This window comes from Tenrec ecaudatus, chromosome 12, assembly GCF_050624435.1.
Source record: "Tenrec ecaudatus isolate mTenEca1 chromosome 12, mTenEca1.hap1, whole genome shotgun sequence".
Classification (NCBI taxonomy): Eukaryota; Metazoa; Chordata; class Mammalia; order Afrosoricida; family Tenrecidae; genus Tenrec; species Tenrec ecaudatus.
In genome coordinates this window covers 97,403,030-97,422,078 of record NC_134541.1, presented here as the reverse complement: position 1 = coordinate 97,422,078, position 19,049 = coordinate 97,403,030, and the positions used below count along the sequence as shown (strand labels likewise).

At 42.5% G+C, this 19,049-nt stretch overlaps 1 protein-coding gene across 2 annotated transcripts in view; it reads left to right on the top strand.

Moving 5' to 3' along the window:
• The first annotated feature begins 1,929 nt into the window (after positions 1-1,929).
• MPV17L (MPV17 mitochondrial inner membrane protein like) overlaps positions 1,930-19,049 on the top strand; it is a 60,296-nt gene continuing 43,176 nt past the window's right edge. Inside the window, exons 1-2 of one of the 2 annotated variants that reach the window (XM_075528461.1) lie at positions 1,930-2,239; positions 17,269-17,339. In XM_075528461.1, coding sequence (XP_075384576.1) covers positions 1,930-2,239; positions 17,269-17,339 — 381 coding nt within the window. The remainder of the gene's footprint in view (positions 2,240-17,268; positions 17,340-19,049) is intronic. The other variant, XM_075528462.1, reaches the window with a different exon arrangement.

Here is a 19,049-nt window from a genome sequence, read left to right as displayed (position 1 = left end):
ATTTTGGGGTAAGTCTGAAGTGATTTCAAAATGAAAAGCTAAAAATGAAAACTATTAAATAGGGGAGAAGAGGCCACAGAGAATAGGGTTCATGTGACTCTAGAGGAGAAAACAAGTATGTGGGGGACAAATAAAATTGAGTTTCATGTGTTTGGGTTCCAGCTGATCATCTCTCTTCCCTCACTTCTGGCTTGAATTCTAAGAACTCGGTTTGCAGATGGCCATGACTTACAGTAGGAGCACTAATTCCATTTTGAATTTTGATATAAAATAAGCCTCCATTGAGTTCTTTCTGACTATTAATTGATCATGTCAAAAACTTTGACCGCAGGCAGTGTTTTAAAAATAGATTATGATTTCTTAACAATCAACTTCTTGGCCCAAACCCACTAGAGTTGATTCTGATTCATAGGACAAACCCTTTGAGTTGCTTTATGGCAACAGAAAATCCCATCTTTCTTTTGGGGATTGGCTGCTGGGCTCAAACTGCTGACCTTACCTTTAGCGGCCCAGCATGTCATTCACTACACCACCAGGACTCCTCAGAGACCCTATACAGCATTTCCAAGCTGGAAATCTTTAAGGGGCAATTAACTCTAATTTTCTTTGGTGGAGCAATTGGTGGGTTTGAATTGCTGACTTTGAAATTAGCAATCCAACCACACAGCACTTTCTTTCAACTTGCTGGCAGTGGGTTTTTTGTTTATTTTTTAGTCTGTCCAGGGATGCATAGTCTCACATTTAAGAGTCACACCAAGAAGGTTAGAGGTCCCCAGAGCCAACTCTGTAATCTTTTCTATTCTGAAGTGCTGTATGTATCCCAATCATAGGCATTTATTGCTCTGATAGTCCTGGCTTAGACAGTAATGAATCGGTTTGATTTACCAGCAATCATGATTCTATGAGATTTCCTGTGGTTTCCTATAATTAGCAGCACAATCTTTGGGCACATGAAGGCTCCTGTGGATGGTCTCCCTCGTCTGAGTGATTTGCTTTTGTTAAGTGGATCTCTCTGTAATATCGTGGTGGTGTCGTGAGCGGGTTATGATTCAGACTGCTAACCCCCAGTGCTTCTGAGGGAGAAAGGTAATACTTTCAACTCCCATAAAACTTGCAGGCTCAGAGACCCACAGGAGCAGTTCTAGCCCGCCCTACAGGGACTCTATGAGAATGAATTCGCTGGCAATGACTTTGGTTTGGGTGGGAGATTTGAGTTTGGAGTCATGTTTTTCCTACACTGAGAACAATATTCACCGAGGCCAAACCTAGGCAGGGTAGAAAGTAGGGGGCATGTTAGGAACCCTCTTCACATTCATGAAAGACCTCAAAATCTAACTTCTGACGTTGTCTGCAAACGAAGTTACACATCCATTGTCCCACTGTGGTGAACGTGTGCATTTCTTCCATGTAACCATTTAAAACATACTATTATTTTGGTCATTGAGTTTTGGCATTCTTTTGTTGTTGCTCTTTTAAAAAATGAGCTGTAATTCATATCTCATGAAATTCGCCGTTTCGGAATTGTAGAATTCAGTGACATGTGAGTGTGTATATTCTCAAGGCTGGGCAATGGTCAACAGTAACTGTTGCCTCATTCTGAACATGAACTTGCATCCATTAGCAGCCTCTCCACATTCTCTCTTTCCCCCAGCTCCTGGCAACTACCAGTCTACCCTTTGTCTCGGTTGATCCGTCTGGCTGGACCATTTCCATAACTGGAGTTACGCATTTAACCAGCGCAGGAGCGGGGGCCGCCGGATTGGACACTCCGGGGTGGACGCCCATCACCCCTGGGCGAGGGGGAGACGACAGGTGGAGGTGGCCCCGGACAGCGGGGGAGGAGCTAGGAGGACGCGGGGCGGCCTCTGAGCGTGGCCCGAGACGCCGGTGGCGTTTTCTTTGACTCGCGGGCACCCCGAGCACCCTGGCATGGCGGGCTGGTGGCGGGTGCTGCCGCGCGCCGCCCGGCGCTACCCGTGGCCCACGAACGTGGCGGTCTACGCTTCCCTGTTCTCGGCCGGGGACGCGCTGCAGCAGCGGCTCAAGGGCGGCCCAACCGATTGGCAGCAGACGCGGCGCGTGGCCACGGTGGTGGTCGCCTTTCACGCCAACTTCAGCTACGTGTGGCTCCGCCTGCTAGAGCGCGCGCTGCCGGGCCGCACACCCAGGGCCATCCTGGCCAAGGTGCTCTGTGACCAGGTGCTCGCCGCGCCCATCGCCGTCTCGGCCTTTTACGCAGGTTAGCTACCCGGGAAGGGGACCAGCGCCGGGGTGGCATCTTGTGAGGGACCTGAAGGTCCGACCCTGGGAATTGGGGCCTGGGGATGGGGTGCTGGGGCCTGACGGTTCGGGTAGGGGACCGAGGTTAGGAGGTTGGAGTCAGGCACAAGCCAGGACTGCAAGGGGGACAGAGTGCTGGTGCCCCGGCCTGGTGCTGGAAGAACGGACATCAGGGATCTGGACCGTCTGGAGACCATGGTGCTGAGAGGACAGGGTCAGGGAAGCGTGCCAAGGAGACCCGGGACTGGGGCCCAAGGGCTGAGGAACCAAAGCCTCCCGATGTCGAAATCCACAAAAAATGTGTGGGGTCCTCAAACCTGGGTCCAGACTTTATACCAGTGAGGACTCCGAGAAAACTCCCCCCGCAGAAAATCCACGCTGATTTTGGGAATCGTCCCCAACCCCCTAAATACCAAGTAAAGCATGCTGGGGTCTTTATAGAAAAAATTCCGTCTTCTTGAAATGGGAGGGCTGGCAAATGGGGGGGAAGCATCAGTTCTCTCAGCAAATGGACATCCTGTGCCTGTCATTTTTACATAAGCACTCTCTCATCTTTTCTGGTGGGTTTGAATTGGCAACTTTTCTGGTAACAGTCAAAGCTTAACTCGCTGCACCACTAGGCCTATTTTCCCTCAGCACTGGGGATCGCAAATGCTCCTAAAGCGGAGGAAACGCCTTGACAGCGACTGCAAGTGCCTTCCAAACGGAGTGCGGTTGAGCAAATCACACTTTGCATGAAGCTTACCCTGCCCGGTGATCTTCGGGGCAGGTACCTTTCCCACCACCACACAGACAAACCACAGCCCTGGCTGTTGCAGATTCTACGTGTCTGAGCGGCAGCGGGATAAAAAGGAAGGACACCTGAAGACAGGAGCCACCTGGTTTAGCAGAAAATCTTCCTGGTCTTGGGATAGGACTTTGGGGCCAGATTTGCCCATGGACTTCTTGTGCTTGTTATTACGGTGTCTGTTCACTGGTAAAGATCTGGGGTGATGGGGGTTGGTTTTCTGAGGATCAGATTCCCATTTAATCCTCATACAACTATTCTTCTTTGTTGTGAATGCTTTTATGGTGGTGGTGGTTGTCTTGTGCTGCTGAATAAGTTCCTAAGTACAATATAAGGAAAACTACCTCCTCCCACACTTTCCTCACAATCACTGCTATGCTTGAGTTCATTGTTGCAGCTGCTGTGTCAGTCCAACTTATGTAAGGGCTTCGTGTTAGGCTGGTTTGACTAGAGAAACAAATCCAGCGACACTCATGTATGTGTAAGAAAGAGCTTTGTATCAAGAGGTAATTATGCATCAATAAAATATCCTAACCCAGTCCAACTCAAGTCCATAAATCCAACACTAGTCCGTAAGTCCCTCTTCAGACTCCTGCAGCCACCTGTAATGATGCCAAATACAGGAGGATCACTGGCCAGCGGGTGCAAGGTGTTTCTCCAATGGCAGTGGCAGCATCACAGAGCTCTGGCAGGCCCCAGAGTGGCTCACTGGCAGGAAGGTGAAGGCAGAGAGAGGGGAGGTGCCCAGGGCCTCCTTATGAGAAGACCACCCCCAGAAGGAGGCACCATCAGGCTGCGACCACATTTAACAGGTTGAACACTTCCCCTACACTCTTCCATACCTTCAAGTTGCCTTGACATTGACGGGACTCCCACAGGCGTCCTCCTCTTTGCTGACCCTGTGCCAAGCATGATGTTCTTCAGGCTGGTCTCTTCTAAAAACACGTCCAAAGTGCACGAGGTGAAGTACCACCCTCACCATTAAGGAGCATTGCATTGTGCGTCTCCTAACACAGCTTCGTTTGTACCATGGAAGTTCATGATCTATTTGGTATTCTCTGCCAACACCATAACACACAGGTGAAAATACCATATGGCTTGGGTCAGGCACATGTTAGGCCACAAAGTGGCGTCTTTAACACTTTAAAGAGGGCTTCTGCAGCAGGTTTGCCTAATGCAACGCGTGGTTTGAATTCGTTGACGGCTTCTTCCATGGACATGATTGTGGATGCGGGTCAAATGAATTCCTAGACAACTTCAGTCTTCTCCATCTATTATAGTATAGATACTTATAGTAATGTATATGTAACAAAATGTGGCCATTTTTAAGATTTTAAAAGTTTTTTTCTTTTTAAACAATTTTAAGCATACAAGTCAGTTACATTGATTACATTCACCATGTTGTGCAACTGTTGCCACCACCTATTTCAAAAAGTGTTCATCAGCCCTAACAGAAACTATGCACTTCGTTAACAGCAATAAGTATTTATTCTCTCTCATCTCATTTAATGGTATGACTAATAAACGCCTGTCTCCGTGCATTTGCCCATTCTAGATGTTTTATATGTGAAGGGACTTTAACGTTCATGGAAACATTAAACTAAAAGATAATGCATTTTTTTTTCATGAGCTCTCTCCACAGCCCTACTGGGGCCTTGTAAGTGGTATCAGACACAAGGCACTACCAGCTGCTGTTTAGTAGATTGTAACTCATGACGACCCCACTCGTGTCCCATTAGAACTGGGTTTCCAATGGCTGGTTGTTTTTTTTGGAAGTAGATCACCAGACTTTATTGCAGGAAGCATATTTATTTAATTTTAAACATTTTTGTTAGTACTTCATCCAAATGCCTTACAATTCATTAATTAAATCATATCAAGAAGAATTGTGCAATTACCACCACAGTCAATTCTATAACATTTTCTTCTTCCCGTGCTCATTGTAATTCATGTAATTTTTTTCGAATTGTGGCAAAAATATACACAACAAAACATTCTCTAATTCCACAACTTCTACATGCACAATACAGGGCCAATGATTATACTCTTCATGTTGTACAACCATTATTGAAATCCTTTTCCAAATTATTCCACTATTATTAACATAAACTTAATTCCCCCTAAACAACAACTCTTTCTCCTTCACTCATGGTAACCATTGGTCAAGTTTGATTTCTTTTTTTTTAAGTAGTTTTCTTTATATAGTATTCACATATCATACACTTCCATGGTTAAATCGCTTTAAAAAGAGTTGTATGTACATCATCAGAATCAGTTCTAGTGTTCCCTCCCTCTTCCCACATTCATTGTTTGCTCCCCAAATCCCCTCACGCTCCCCATTCCTACCCCCTGCCAGACCCCCAACAAGCCATTGCATCAGTAATTGTCTCTATGCATCTATACCTTCTTTGCTTCACAAACTAGGAAACCCAACAGAAACAATAAAGAACTAAAACAAAACAAAGCAGCAAGAAGAAAATAATATAAAGATAAAAATACAAATAAAGAGAAAGAAAAGACCACCATCCATATTTTGAAAGCCAGAGAAGAAATTTCTGTTGTGGAATAAGCAAGAAATACTTGAGCCTAGAGCAAATTCAGGTTGGGTTAAGAGGGACGTCAATTGGTTCGATCCACTATAATAAAATTTACAGTCATCTCTGTCTGATAGTAAAGCTGTTCAACTTAAGTGCCTGTGGCTAGAGAGCGTCTGCCAGAGGCTTAATCTGACTAGATACTCAGCAGATGGATTTCAGATTCCCACCATCCTCCATAGCCTTTTCTACAAATTGAGTGCTTACTATTTAAGTTCTGATACTTTTCTCTTTGAGATATTTGGATTTTGTTTTTGTCATCTTTTGATCACACAGCTGGGGTGCTTCCTCCATGTGGGCTTAGTTGACACCACACTGAGATGGCTGCTTGTTTGAATACAAGACCCCAGACCCCAGACCCTATTCCAGTTGACAGCCAGGCACCATCTCTTTTCTTCATCACGCTTTGCTGTAGTACCCTTATCATCAGTGATCATTTCATGAAGGTGAGTATCTTACAGTTGTTGTTTAGCATCCTTTCCCAATATGAGGTTGCTCCTCTCCATTTACACATGAGATTCATCAACAGAAATACCAGTGTCTCTAAAATGTAGATGCTCCCTTCCCTGTTCGTAGCTTGATTTTCTGTTAAGGTTCTCATCTCATTCCTGTGGCGGGCCTGTTCATTTGTCAGAGCCTTGTCTCAGTGCTGCATTGAATCAAGTGGGTAGACTTCTCCCCTTTTCCCCCTTGTTGAAGGAGTGACTCCAGACAATGTGAAGTCTCCTTTTCTGAAGTGATTCTCATGTAGTGCACGTAAGGGGGGTGATGTATTGTTCATGACTGGTAGATAGTTTTCTACCCTTTTGTTTGGGAATTAGTCTCTAAGACTTGTTCAATTGGTATTTCTCTGTAGAGTAGTGGACTCATTCAATATTTGTCCTATTGTGATTTCGAGGTTCTTCCATGTCATACGGTGTTTCATGCTTTCATCATATGTTTTTAGGGATTCATAGTATTCTATTGTATGTATTTACCATAGTTTCTTTATCCATTCTTCCATTGTTGGGCATTTGGACTGCTTCCAGTTTCTTGCTATTGTCAACTGTGTTGCTATGAACATGGGAAGGCATACACCCACTCATGTGTGTCTCATTTCTTTGGGCTATCTGCCTAATAGCGATATTGCGGGATCCTATGGGATTTCAATTCTCAGTTGCTTTAAGTATGGCCATCTCATTTTTCATAGTGGTCATATGTATTTACAAGCCACCAGCAGCTTATATGATTTCCAATCTTTCCACATCCTCTCCAGCATTTGTTGTCTTCTGTTTCATTGAATTGGACTGGCATTGTGGGTATAAAGTGGTATGTCATCATAATTTTAATTTGCGTTTCGCTGATGGCTACTGCTCATGAACATTTTTCATGTGTTCATTAGCCATTTGCACTTCATTTTTGATGAACTGTCTGTTCATGTCTTTTCTCAATTTCTTAATGGTTTGTTTGTTATTTTCTTATTGAGTTGTTGCAGAGTTCTGTGTTAGAGGAAAGCAGCCTCTAAAAACCGAAGGCTCAGTAGTACAATTGTACAGTCATAATATATAAAGTCATAGAGAATAGGAAAGATAGGAGAGAGAATAAAATAAAGGAGTCAGACACATTTTATGGTAACATGCTCACCTCAGCCCCTCTTGGTGGTCCACATGGATATGGGAGAAGAGAGAGCATTTTTACTATCTTGGGATACTTATAGGTAGCCATAAGACGTGCATCTTCAGTAGTCACATACATTACGATGTAGGTGGAATCTACAGTAAGGTCCTGAGCTCATAGGTGAGAAAACCTAATACCTGCATTGGGGGAAGGCATGAGGGGGGCTGGATGACATGGTGGAAGAGATAGCAACTGGATGTCTGCTTTTGTAGGGAGAAAAAAAAATCAGCCATGTGTCACTTTAAGGCAGCATGGCTGTTAGGGGAGAATCTGTGGAAATGATATTTAACGCAGGATAATGTACTTGGATTTTATCTCTAACTTACCAAAGTGGAGACTTTTCTATCATGGAATACTAGCTTTCCAGAGTCCCTCTGTTATAAGCTAAGGAATATAGTCCTCATATTTCCTTCAGTGTCAGTTTCCCACAGTTCTGTGTGTTTTGGTAATTAGACCCTTGTCTGATATGTCTTTAGAAAAAAAAAATCTTTCCCCAATATGTGTGCTCTTGTTGTACTCTCCTGATTAAGTCCTTGGATGTACATAAGTCTTACTCGTCTATCTTGTCTACTGCTGTGTTTTCCTCCTTCACTATACTTGGTAGACTGTGAATGCCTTTCAATAGGGTCCTGAAATTTGTTTTAGCTTTCTCATTGATGATCCTAATAGGTGTGGGGTTTACAGTTAGGTTTTTAATCCATCTTGAGTTAGTTTTTGTGTACGGGGAGAGATGTGGGGCTTGTTTTCTTCTTTTGCATATGGAAATCCAGTTTGTCCAACACCATTTGTTGAAGAACCTGTCTTTGTCCCACTGGAATTTCTAGGTCCTTTGACAAAGATTAGTTGCATGTAGGCTGATGCATTTATGTCTGGGTTTTGTGTTCTGATCCATTGGTCTATATATCGTTGTACTAGTACCAACAATATATCTGTGGTAGTTATATAATCGTTTGTCAATTTGAGAGGATTAAGAGTAAAGGGGTGGGATCTAGTCTGTCAATCAGGTCATAGCCAACGAGGCCTCTGTGTGGGCACGGCCTTCTCCTGAGGATTCTGGAACTGCCTGTATTTCTCCTTAGAGGCAGGAGTCACTCTCTCTCTCTGCTGATTCCCTGGGAGACATTGCAGCTGACAAGACACATGGAACTACTCTAGTGCCTTGAGTTGGAGAAGCCACATGGAGACCCCTGCCAACGCTGAGAAGCTTACAATGCCACTGGATCCACAAGACTTTCCACCCACTGGCCTGTGATCTTCCTGCATTTGGTGTCATTGCATATGCTTCATGAGCCTGAAGAGGAATTTATAGACTGATACTGGACATATGGGCTAATATCAACTTATGAGCTTGGACTGGACTGGGCTGGGATAGGTCCTTTGTTTAGTTTTATTCCTAAGTGTTTTATCTTTTGTGTGCTTAATTGTAAATGGTATTGTTTTCTTAAAGTCTATTTAAGCAGGTCTCTTTGCTGGCATATAGGAATCCTATTGATTTCTGGTTAATAATTTTGTTTCTTGCTACCTCTCCAAATCCTTCAATTGTTTCCAAATTTTTTTGGTGGAGACTTTTGGGTTTTCTATATATAGGATCACATCATTTGCAAATCATGAGAGTTTCACTTCCTTTTTGCCTGTTTGTATTCCTTAGATTTATTTTTGTTTTCTGATGACACTAGCTAAAACTTCCCAGCATGATTTTAATTAAGAGTGGTGTTAGGTAGGGCACATCCTGTTTGGTCCCTGTTTTCCATGGAAATGTTTTTGGCATTTCCCTGTTAAGTGTGATATTGTCTGTTGGTTTTTCATATATGGCTTTGTAAGGTTTCTCTCTCCGGCCTAAATCTCAGCCTCGGTTCTTGGCTCCGCGCGAGAAAGATTTCACGCCGAAGCCGGGCTCGTGATCCAAGTGAATTTAATGAAAGTTCAAAGAAGCATCATGTTTTACGTGGCACCCATAGGATTCCTTTGACCATGCGGCCTGGCAGAAACTGCTCCAGGTCATGCAAGGATCTCTCCCCTCCCACGAAGACGACCAGACCGCACAAGCAAGCCAAGACCCTGCCTTTTCAAGAGTTCCCCAGGGAGGTGTGGTAAACGATCCCAGGTCGATCCCATTGTCTGAATTGCAATCACCTGGCCCAGGTGGGCTGCTCCAGGTGTAACGCCCATCTGGGCCCACCAGCAGGAAAATCCAGCTTTTGTCCTTTGCTGGCTCTCTTGGGCATGCGTAAATGGACTTCCCAATTCCCTAGGCTAAGCTACCTAACAGCTTTTATCATGTTGAAGAATTTTTCTTCTATTCCTATTTTTTAGTGTTTTGATAAAAAATGGATGTTGGATATTATCAGATACCTTTTATGCATCTATTGATATGAACATATAGTTTTTATTCTTTGTGTTGATTATGTGGTAGATTACATTGATTATTTTTCTAATATTGAACCACCCCAGGAATGAATCCTGCTCTGTAATGGTGAATTATTTTTTTGATATGATGTTGGATTTGGTTGGCCAGAATTTTTGAGGATTTTAATATCTGTTCATAAGGGATATTGGTCTGTAATTATTAGGTTCGCCACAAAGATAAACTGAGGCCAGGCCAGAGAGAAGGAAAAGGAGAAGTTTATCCTGGGGATGAGATTCCCCAAGGAGTCAGTGAAGTCATGCTGCCCGGAGGGAGAGGGGAGCAGAGCGGGAGAGACACCATGAAGACTCAGGGCCCCTGGTCAGAAGAGTAAACAATAAAGGGAGGGGGTAGAAGCTGCAGGTGGGCAAACAAGGAGGAAGGGGGTAGGAGTCGCAGCTGCAGGGGCTTTAAGCCATCTCCATCCAATTCGGAGGTGTCTTGATCATTCTGCCTGAGGCTGAGGAGATGGCTCATTGTTGTAGGCCCTTTGAAGCTAGCCCTCTTGGTCTGATAAGGGCAGGCAGGTGGTTTCCTAAAGTCGCCCAACCAGTACCTGACCCAACAGTAATTTTCTATCCTGTGGGGTCTTTGCTTGGTTTGGGTATCAGTGTTATGCTGGCTTCATAGAATGAGTTTGAGAGTTTGTTGTGTTTTTCTGTGTTCTGGACTAGTTTGTGTCGTATTGGTGTTAGATCTCTGAATACTTAGTAGAATTCCCCTGTGAAACCACCTGGTCTGGGCTTTTCTTGGTGATAGTTTCTTAACTACCAGTTACATTTCTTCTTTTGTTATGAGCCTGCTGATCAGGGACTTGAGTCACGGGACAGCTGGTGCAATCTAGGTATGTGAGCCAAGAGCAACTTCTGGGCCCTAAGGCTTTTTTTTAGTCTTTGTCTCTAGCTCAATCTCCCCACCTGTGCTTTATAAAACCTCTGTTGCCCTTTTCACTTGCATTGCTATGCTAATAACTTGTTAATAGACCAGCTCTTGTTAACTGCTACCCAAAGGAGCTACAAAAAACCAGCTGCCTCGTGTTTTGTGTTGTTCGTGTATCTAAAGATGGGGGGGCAGTGTAGAGCTGTACCTCAGGGAAGGGGGAGATAATTTTTCCAAGTGGGGCTGGAGCTTTGTGTGGAGAATTAGACTATTCACATTTCAGCCTGCTCCAGGCTGCCCTACAGAGGTTTCCCCATGCAGCTCAGGCCGGCTGTGCTGTCCCTGTTATTGGTGAGTTAGGGCTATGAGGCTATCAGACCGAGCTCCCTTGGCTTGGGCTGAGAACCAAGCCTATATCTGCCCAGGCTGGTTGTGCAGCGCGAAGTCTCTGCAGCTCAGCTGCTCAGCACCCCAAGGTAGCTCCTGGAGCAGGAAAGATGGAAGAAACTGCATTCTTCCGGCTAGTGCTGAGGGCCGATGACAAAGGGGAGTCTTATCGGCAGATGTTGCTGCTCTTTATTTTAATAAATTTGTTTCTACTTATCTTCATGCTGAGAAACTTCGATCCGGAAGTGTAGGCTATCCCTGTCCACGGTCCCTCTGCTCTGGTCTCTGTAGAGTCCCTCCACTGTGTGCTTCTCATTCATCCTCTTCCTCTGAACCCCCAGAGCATACTTCCAAACTTTCCCATGTCCTAGTATGCATCAGAACTTTGTTTGCTGTATGGATAAGTAATAGCCCATTGTATGGTTCTCCTACTTTGTGTTCATCCCATTCATCTCTTGATGGACATTTACGTTGCTTCCATCTTTTGGCTATCCTGTATAATGCTGCAGTAAACATTGATGTCCACGGAAGTAAGCTCTTCCAATATTCTCATGTGACATGAAAAACGCAGGGCCAAGGAGTTAAATGAGGGGTACAAAGACAAGAGTCCATACTGTGAGCTGCACGTTCAACTGTGCTGCTTGAATAGTGGTAGTGTTCACAGTATGTCTGAAACCAGATAGATGTTGAAATATTAGGGCCCAGGAGGACTATGTTTCAGGCCTCTGGCTGCTAAAGTAGATTTTTGCTTCTATTGCTGCTTTTGATTTGCTTTTCAGATTTCTAGCCCAGTTTCCCTCTTTTGATGTTAAAGTGAAGAGGGAAGGTCTGAGGAGTGGGTTGATGCTTCTTCAAGGCCCCACCAGTTGTTTTCAGTTGATGCTAACTCATGATGACTCACCTAGTATCCTAGCAGCACTGTGCTCCACAGAGTTTATAGAGACCGATATTTTGGGAGGCAGGTCACCAGTTCTTTCTTCTAAGGTTCCTCTGCATGGAATTAAACCATCTGCCTTTCAGTTAACAACGGAATGCCCAACTGTTTACACTAATCAGGACCTCTTCATCAAAGCACTAGAAACCCAAACCCACTGCCATAAGGTCGCTTCCAACTCACAGTGTTCCTTAAGGACAGAGTAGAACTTCTCCCCACGATCTTCCCGTTGGTGTGTGTCTGCATGGAAGCGGACCGCCTCATCTTCTGTGGAAGGCTTGGTGGGTTCAAACTGCTGAAAATTTAACCACTGTTCCAGCAGAGCTCATACAGTTGGTTTCATAAATCAGATTATATTTTGTTTCATGCCACCTGTGCAGCCAGTGTCGTAATTGTGATTAAGAGGTTTGACTTGGAATCAAACCAGGGTGGTTCGATTCTGTCTGCTTTTGATTGCCTTGAGCTCTTGTTTTCCTCTGTAACTCGACCTACAATGAAGGCTTATTATGAGGGTCAAATGAAATAAGGCACTTAAAGTGCTTAGCACTTTGTTAATTCTGGGTTAAGTGGAATACTGCATTACCAGTATTTGACTATTTTTGTTTGTTTGTTTGTTTTTTTGAGAATCTGATCCTGAGTCCTCATCAGTTGACTGAAAACCAAACAAAACAAAGCAAGATTCTTTTCTCCCCTTCCTCCTAATCCCTTTGAGGATTAGGGTTACCTGACCCAAGCCATTGTATTGTCATTTGCCTCCTGTGTGCAAAAACTACACAAGAAGAAAGACTAAAGAAAAATAGATGCATTGAATTGCAGTGTTGGTGAAGAATATTGACTCTGTCACGGATAGCAGTAAGTCTGAACAAATCTGCCTTGAATGAAATACAGCCAATCCCTGGAGAAGGTAGATTATACTTGGACAAAGCGGAAGACCCGCAACGAGATGGAGTGTCACAGTGGTTGCAACAATAAGTTCAAGTATAACAATCATTGTGAGGCTGTCACAGATCCTGTCGGTGTTTTCTTCTTTTGTACACATGGAGTCACTATGATTTGGAAATTGATGGCAGCGAACAACAATTAGTTATTACTTATTTCAGTTTGTCGTGCTTTGGTGGCTTGTGTTTTTCTGTGATGCTGGAAGCCATGTCACTGGTATTTCAAATCCCAGCAGGGTTATCCACAATGAATAGGCTTCAGCAGAGTTTACCGACTAAGGACAGACGACGCAGAAGGAATCAGTTGTCTGCTTCTGAGGAACTAGCCACGAAAAACCTGAACAGACTTAAAACATTATCGGATATTGAAAACCTTGTGAAACAGAGCATTGTCAGAGAAAGTGCCAGAAGATAACCTCTCAGGTCAGAAGGCACTCAAAATATGACTGAGGAAGGACTGCCTTCTCAACGTAGTGACATCAAGCCTGTGGAAGTAAAGCCCTCGGGGCCCTCAGGTGCTGACGGGGCATGAGGTAAAAGAGAAGGACCAGCTGCAAGCATCAATTCATCAGAACTTGGAAATACGAAGTATGAATCTAGGGAAATTGGAAGCTGTCAAAATGAAATGGAGCACATAAAAATTGGAGACATTAATAAGATGAAATAAACTGGTATTGGCCACTTTAAATCAAAAAATCATATAATTACTATGCTGGGAGTGAATCGACGGAATGTCGTTGCATGTCTAGTCAAAAGGACATTTCAAGATCGATCTTGAAGTACAATGCTGTCTGTGATACAATTATATCTATCTGCATTGAGTGAAATCCAAGTAATATAACTATTATTCTAATGTATGCACTAAACATCAAAGGTAGTGATAAATTGAAGAACTCTACCAATGTCTTCTTTTGATATGCATCCCTTTAATATGCATATGACACACCTTGCTTGCTGAAAGTGAGGACTTGAAGCACTTGCTGATGCAGATCAAGGATTGCAGCCTTCACTATGGATTAGAACTCAATATAAAGAAGATCCCCTGACCACCCCCCAAAAAAGACCCAAATCCTCACAACTGGACCATAGATGTAACACCATGATAAATGGGGAAAAGGTTGGAGTTGTCAAGGATTTTGTGTATCTTGGATCCACAATCAATGATCATGGAAGTAGCAATCAAAGATCAAAAGACGTGTTGCATTGGGTAAATCTGCTGCACAAGACCTTTTCAGGGTATTGAAAAAGCAAGGATGCTACTTTGAGGACATGAACTTCCTTAGAAAACACAGAAATCAAATTGACTACATCTGTGGGAAATGACTATAGAGAAACTCAAAATAAGCTGCTAAAATGAGGCCAGAGTATGACTGAAGAACACACCATCAATTGCTCACATGTAAATTCACATTGTAGATGAAAAAAATGAAAACAAGTCCACAAGAGTCAAAATATGATCTTGAGTATGACCAAAATTCCACCTGAATTTCGAGAACATTTCAATAACAGATTTGACACGTTGAACACTAAGACAGAATACCTGGAAAACTGTGAGATGTCATCAAGAACATAATTCATGAGGAAAGCAAATCATCATTAAAAAGATAGGAAAGAAAGTAAAAAAACCAAGGTGTATGTCAAGACAGATTCTGAAACTTGCTTGTAATCATAGAGAAACTAAGGCATATGGAACAAACAATGAAGTTACAGAATTGAATGGAAATTTTCAAAGGACAACTGGACATGATGAAGCCAAATGTTACAATGAAATGTGCAGACCTGGAGTTAGAAAAACAAGGAAGAACACGTTAAGCATCTCTTTAACTGAAACAACTCAAAATATTCACACCTTGATTTGCATATTGGAAGATTATATGGACAAATTATTGAACAATGCAAGAAGAATAAAAAGAAGATGGAAGAATACACACAGTCATTGTACCCAAAAGAACCAGTTGACATTTGAACATTTCAAGAGGTAGTGTGGAAGTTACATAATCTCGTGTCTACTTCAGGATATTAAGAGTGAAGGGGTGGAGTCTAACCTGGAAATCAGGTCACAACCTGATGGCTTCTGTGGGCCTGGCCTTCTCATGAGGATTCAGGGAACTTCCTCTCTTTTGACCTGAAAGTGGGCCGCACTTTCTCTCTGCTTCACCTTCCTGTTGAAAAGCCATATGGAGCCATGCTGATGGCAGCCAGAGCCCTGGAGCTAGAGGAGCCACATGAAGTGCCAGCACTGAGATGCTTCCACCACCACTGGATCCACAAGACTTTCCACCCACCAGCCTGTGATCTTCCTGCATTCAGCATCATTGCATGTGCTATGTGAGCCTAAAGAAGAATTTATGGACTAGTATTGGACATCTGGGTTAATGTTGGACTTATGGACTTGGCTGGGATTTTTTCTCAATATACAATTGCTCTTTGATATAAAGCTCTCTCTTACACACATTTGTGTGTCTCTGGATTTGTATCTCTAGTCAACCTGGACCAACACATGTAGCAGATGAGCAAAAACCAATGGCACTAAACAAAGAAGCCCAAGCGGCACTGAAAACATTAGCCAAAAACAAGACTCTGGGGATTGACGGAATGCCAATGAAAATGTTTCAATCAGCTGACAAAATACTGGAAGCACTCATTCATCTATGCCAGGACATTTGGAAGACAGCTACTTGTTCCACTGACTGGAAGAGATCCATATTTTTACCCTTTAAAGAAATATGACCCAATAGAATGCTCAAATTATAGAACATTATCACATACCACATGTAAGTAAAATCTTGCTGAAGATCATCCAACAATGAATGGTTACAGCAGGTGCATTGCCATGGAACTGCCAGGGATTCAGACTGGATTCAGAAGAGAACTTGAAACACGTGCTATCTATCATTACTGATGTCAGATGGACCTTGGCTGAAAACAGAGAACACCAGAAATATGTTTACTTGGGTTTTATTGAATATGTTAAGGCATCTAACCATGTGAATCATAACAAACTATGGATAGCCCTGAGAAGAATGGCTATTCCAGAACACTTCATTATGCTCAGGTAGAACCTGTGCATGGACCAAGAAGGCAGTTGTGCACACAGAACAAGGGCATACTGGATGTTTTGAAATCAGGAAAGGTTTGCATCAGGGTTGTATCCTCTCACCATACTTATTCAATCTGTATGCTAAACCTATCATCAGAGAAGCTGAATTATATGAAGAAGAATGCGGCATCGAGATTGGAAGAAGTCTTATTAACTACCTAAGTTATACAGATGACACAATCTTGCTTGCTGAAAACGAGGAGGACTTGAGACATTTTCTGATGAAATCAAATATCGCCACCTTTAGTATGAATTGCAAGTCAACGTAAAGAAAACAATTGGACCAGTAGGTAACATCATGATAAATGGAAAAAAAGATTGAAGTTGTCCAGGAGTTAGTCTTACTTGAAGCAACAGTCAAGAGTGCAAACAACACATCGCATTGGTTGAGTATACTGCACTATACCTCTTTAACGTGTTGAAAAGTATGGAATGTACTCTGAGGACTGAGGTATTCCGGACCCAAACTAAAAGACCAAACTCACTGCCATCAAGTCGATGCCAATCCATAGGGTCCCTATAGGACAAGGCAGAACTGCCCTTGTGGGTTTCTGAGACTGTACATCTTTATGAGAGTAGAAAGTCTTGGCTCTCTCCTGTACCTGACCCAAGCCGTGGTATTTCAGTAGCCTCCTATGCATGTAAACGTTGGGCACTGTATAAGGGAGACTCATGAAGAATCAATGCAGTTGAACTGTGCTGGTGAAGAACATCGAAAGTTCCTGTAGTGCCGAAAGAACAAGCAAATCTGTCTTGGAAGAAGTACAGCCAGAGTGTTCCTTAGAGGCAAAAATGGTGAATCTTCATCTCATGGACTTGGGACATGTTGTCAGAAAAGACCAGTCCCTGGAGAAGGACATCAGACTTGGGAGAGAGGCAGTGGAAAAAGGGGAAGTCCTTCAACAAGATGGATTGACACAATGGCTACGTTGATGGGCTCAAACTTAAGAACTATTGTGAGGATGGCACAGGGCTGGACAGTGCTTTGATCAGTTGTACACAGGGTTGCTATGACTTGGACCCAACTCACCTTCACTTAAAAACAAGAACAACCTAGTGGGCTTGGGACAGAATTCTTAAAGCACTCTCATTTTTTACATCCTTTCTAAAACAGGAAGGTTTTGTTCTTGCTCCCTGAGTTTCTTTTTAGAAATGCTGAAGACACACGTTTTGTCTTCAGTGATCAGACACTGAGTTTTTGTGGTGGTAACTTTATGTATTGGAATAAAAAAATACATGAATGAACTAGTATACACAAATCTCCCTGATGAATCTTTGAAAGCTCTTTTGGTTTTGTTTTTAAAAATAGGTATGAGTCTTCTCCAAGGAAAGGATGATATATTTTTAGAACTGAAACAGAAATTCTGGAATACGTATAAGGTAAGACAGAGTTTTAAGGATATAATCAAAATCCTTTTGAAAAAATGTACCATTAAATGCATTTTAATAAAAATAGTCTTACATCAGGGCTCCAGTGTGGTGGGCCCTGGGGTCATACTTTGGTAGCGCCATCTGAAATCGTTTTGCTAGATGAGTGATAAAAAGCTTTAGGAACATCTATTATTTATAAATGGCAGGAAGGGAATAATATTGCTGAATTTTTGTGAAGTTTTTCAATGTTTTCTGACTTTATTTTAGCGAATTGAATTTGATTTTACTAGTGAATTTTATTTAGTGAATTTTGGAGCCAAAGGGGTTATAATAGCAAAGTGGTAATAATAGAGCATGAGTGGTTAAATAGAACTGCTCCCACTTCAAGAGCCAATATTTCTAGGTGTGCATTCTGCTAAATCCTTATGAAAGGAACGTTTTTGACATCACAAATATTTCACAGAGCATAGTATTTCTAAAACTTATTTCTAATCTTTGTAACAAGTCACTCATTTTACTATCTGCTCAATAGAAATATGTACAATTCTGATCAATAAATATTTATTCAATGATGATTTATAGGCAAATACAGATGATATCTGAGGTGAGCCTAGTAATACCAGAGATGCCTTTCATCTCCGCCCTAGAGGAGTTTGATTTTTTATTCACAATAAAAATGTTTATATCTAGGATATACAGACTGGCCAGAGGTTTCATATGTACTTAATTTCTTATTACAAATAGTGCCCCAAAAGTCCTACTATTATCCTCATTGGTCCTTGCATCATCTAGCAAATGATACCGAGGGCCAGAACTGGCAATACCCGTTTGATGACTGGAGACAAAGGATAGGAGTTTGAAGCTACTACCTTCCCTTATCTCCTTTACTTAGGGACAATTCCTCTAGAAAATTCTGTTTCTCCCTTGGTGCAGAAATTGTGGGTCCATGGTGTGATCCAGATAAAATTCTGTCTTATTTTAAAAAGGGGAACAAGATTTTACATTGCATCAAATTCTATGCAAATATATTTGTGTACATCTAACATTAAGAAATAGTAAACAAGCAGAATTATGAAAGAAAGGGGCTTTAAACAGAAACATTCAGGTGTTTCCAGTTCTCCTCTCTCAATGCTAACGTGGATGATTTGCCTTTTAGGGAAAAGATCCACAGGGACCTTTGTATACTTTCTTAAATAGTACTTGCAATGAGTTAGTGATTATTTACGCCTGTAAGAACAAGTGCGGTACCAACAAGCGGAACCTTAACTGTGTTTGGGAACTTTTCCTATAGATCTCTCATGAAAAATTGTTGTCAGGCATTGTGCTAGGTATTAGTGGGAGATACAAAAAAACAAAACAAAAAAAAATCATAAAGCACAAATACTGCCCTGTAGGCCCTTATTCTAACGGGGTATTTAGCAATTAAATAGGCATCCATTAACTAGAATGCTTTGATCAGTGCTGTAAATTTGCTCTGGGTCTTCCAGTACAGGAACACTTAGCACCACTGATATTTGAGTTGAGGGATCAAGGAATGTTTCCTAGGGCAGCTGAACCTTAAAGAACATGTTGAGACTAGGCAGACATTTGGAGGAAGGACATTCCATGGCTGAAGGAGCGTAACAGAGTATGCATAAAGCACTGTAACATGTCTGTTGGAGAGAAACCACAAACAGTTTTTTATTCCTAGAGTTTAAAATATGAATTTATCTTTTTATC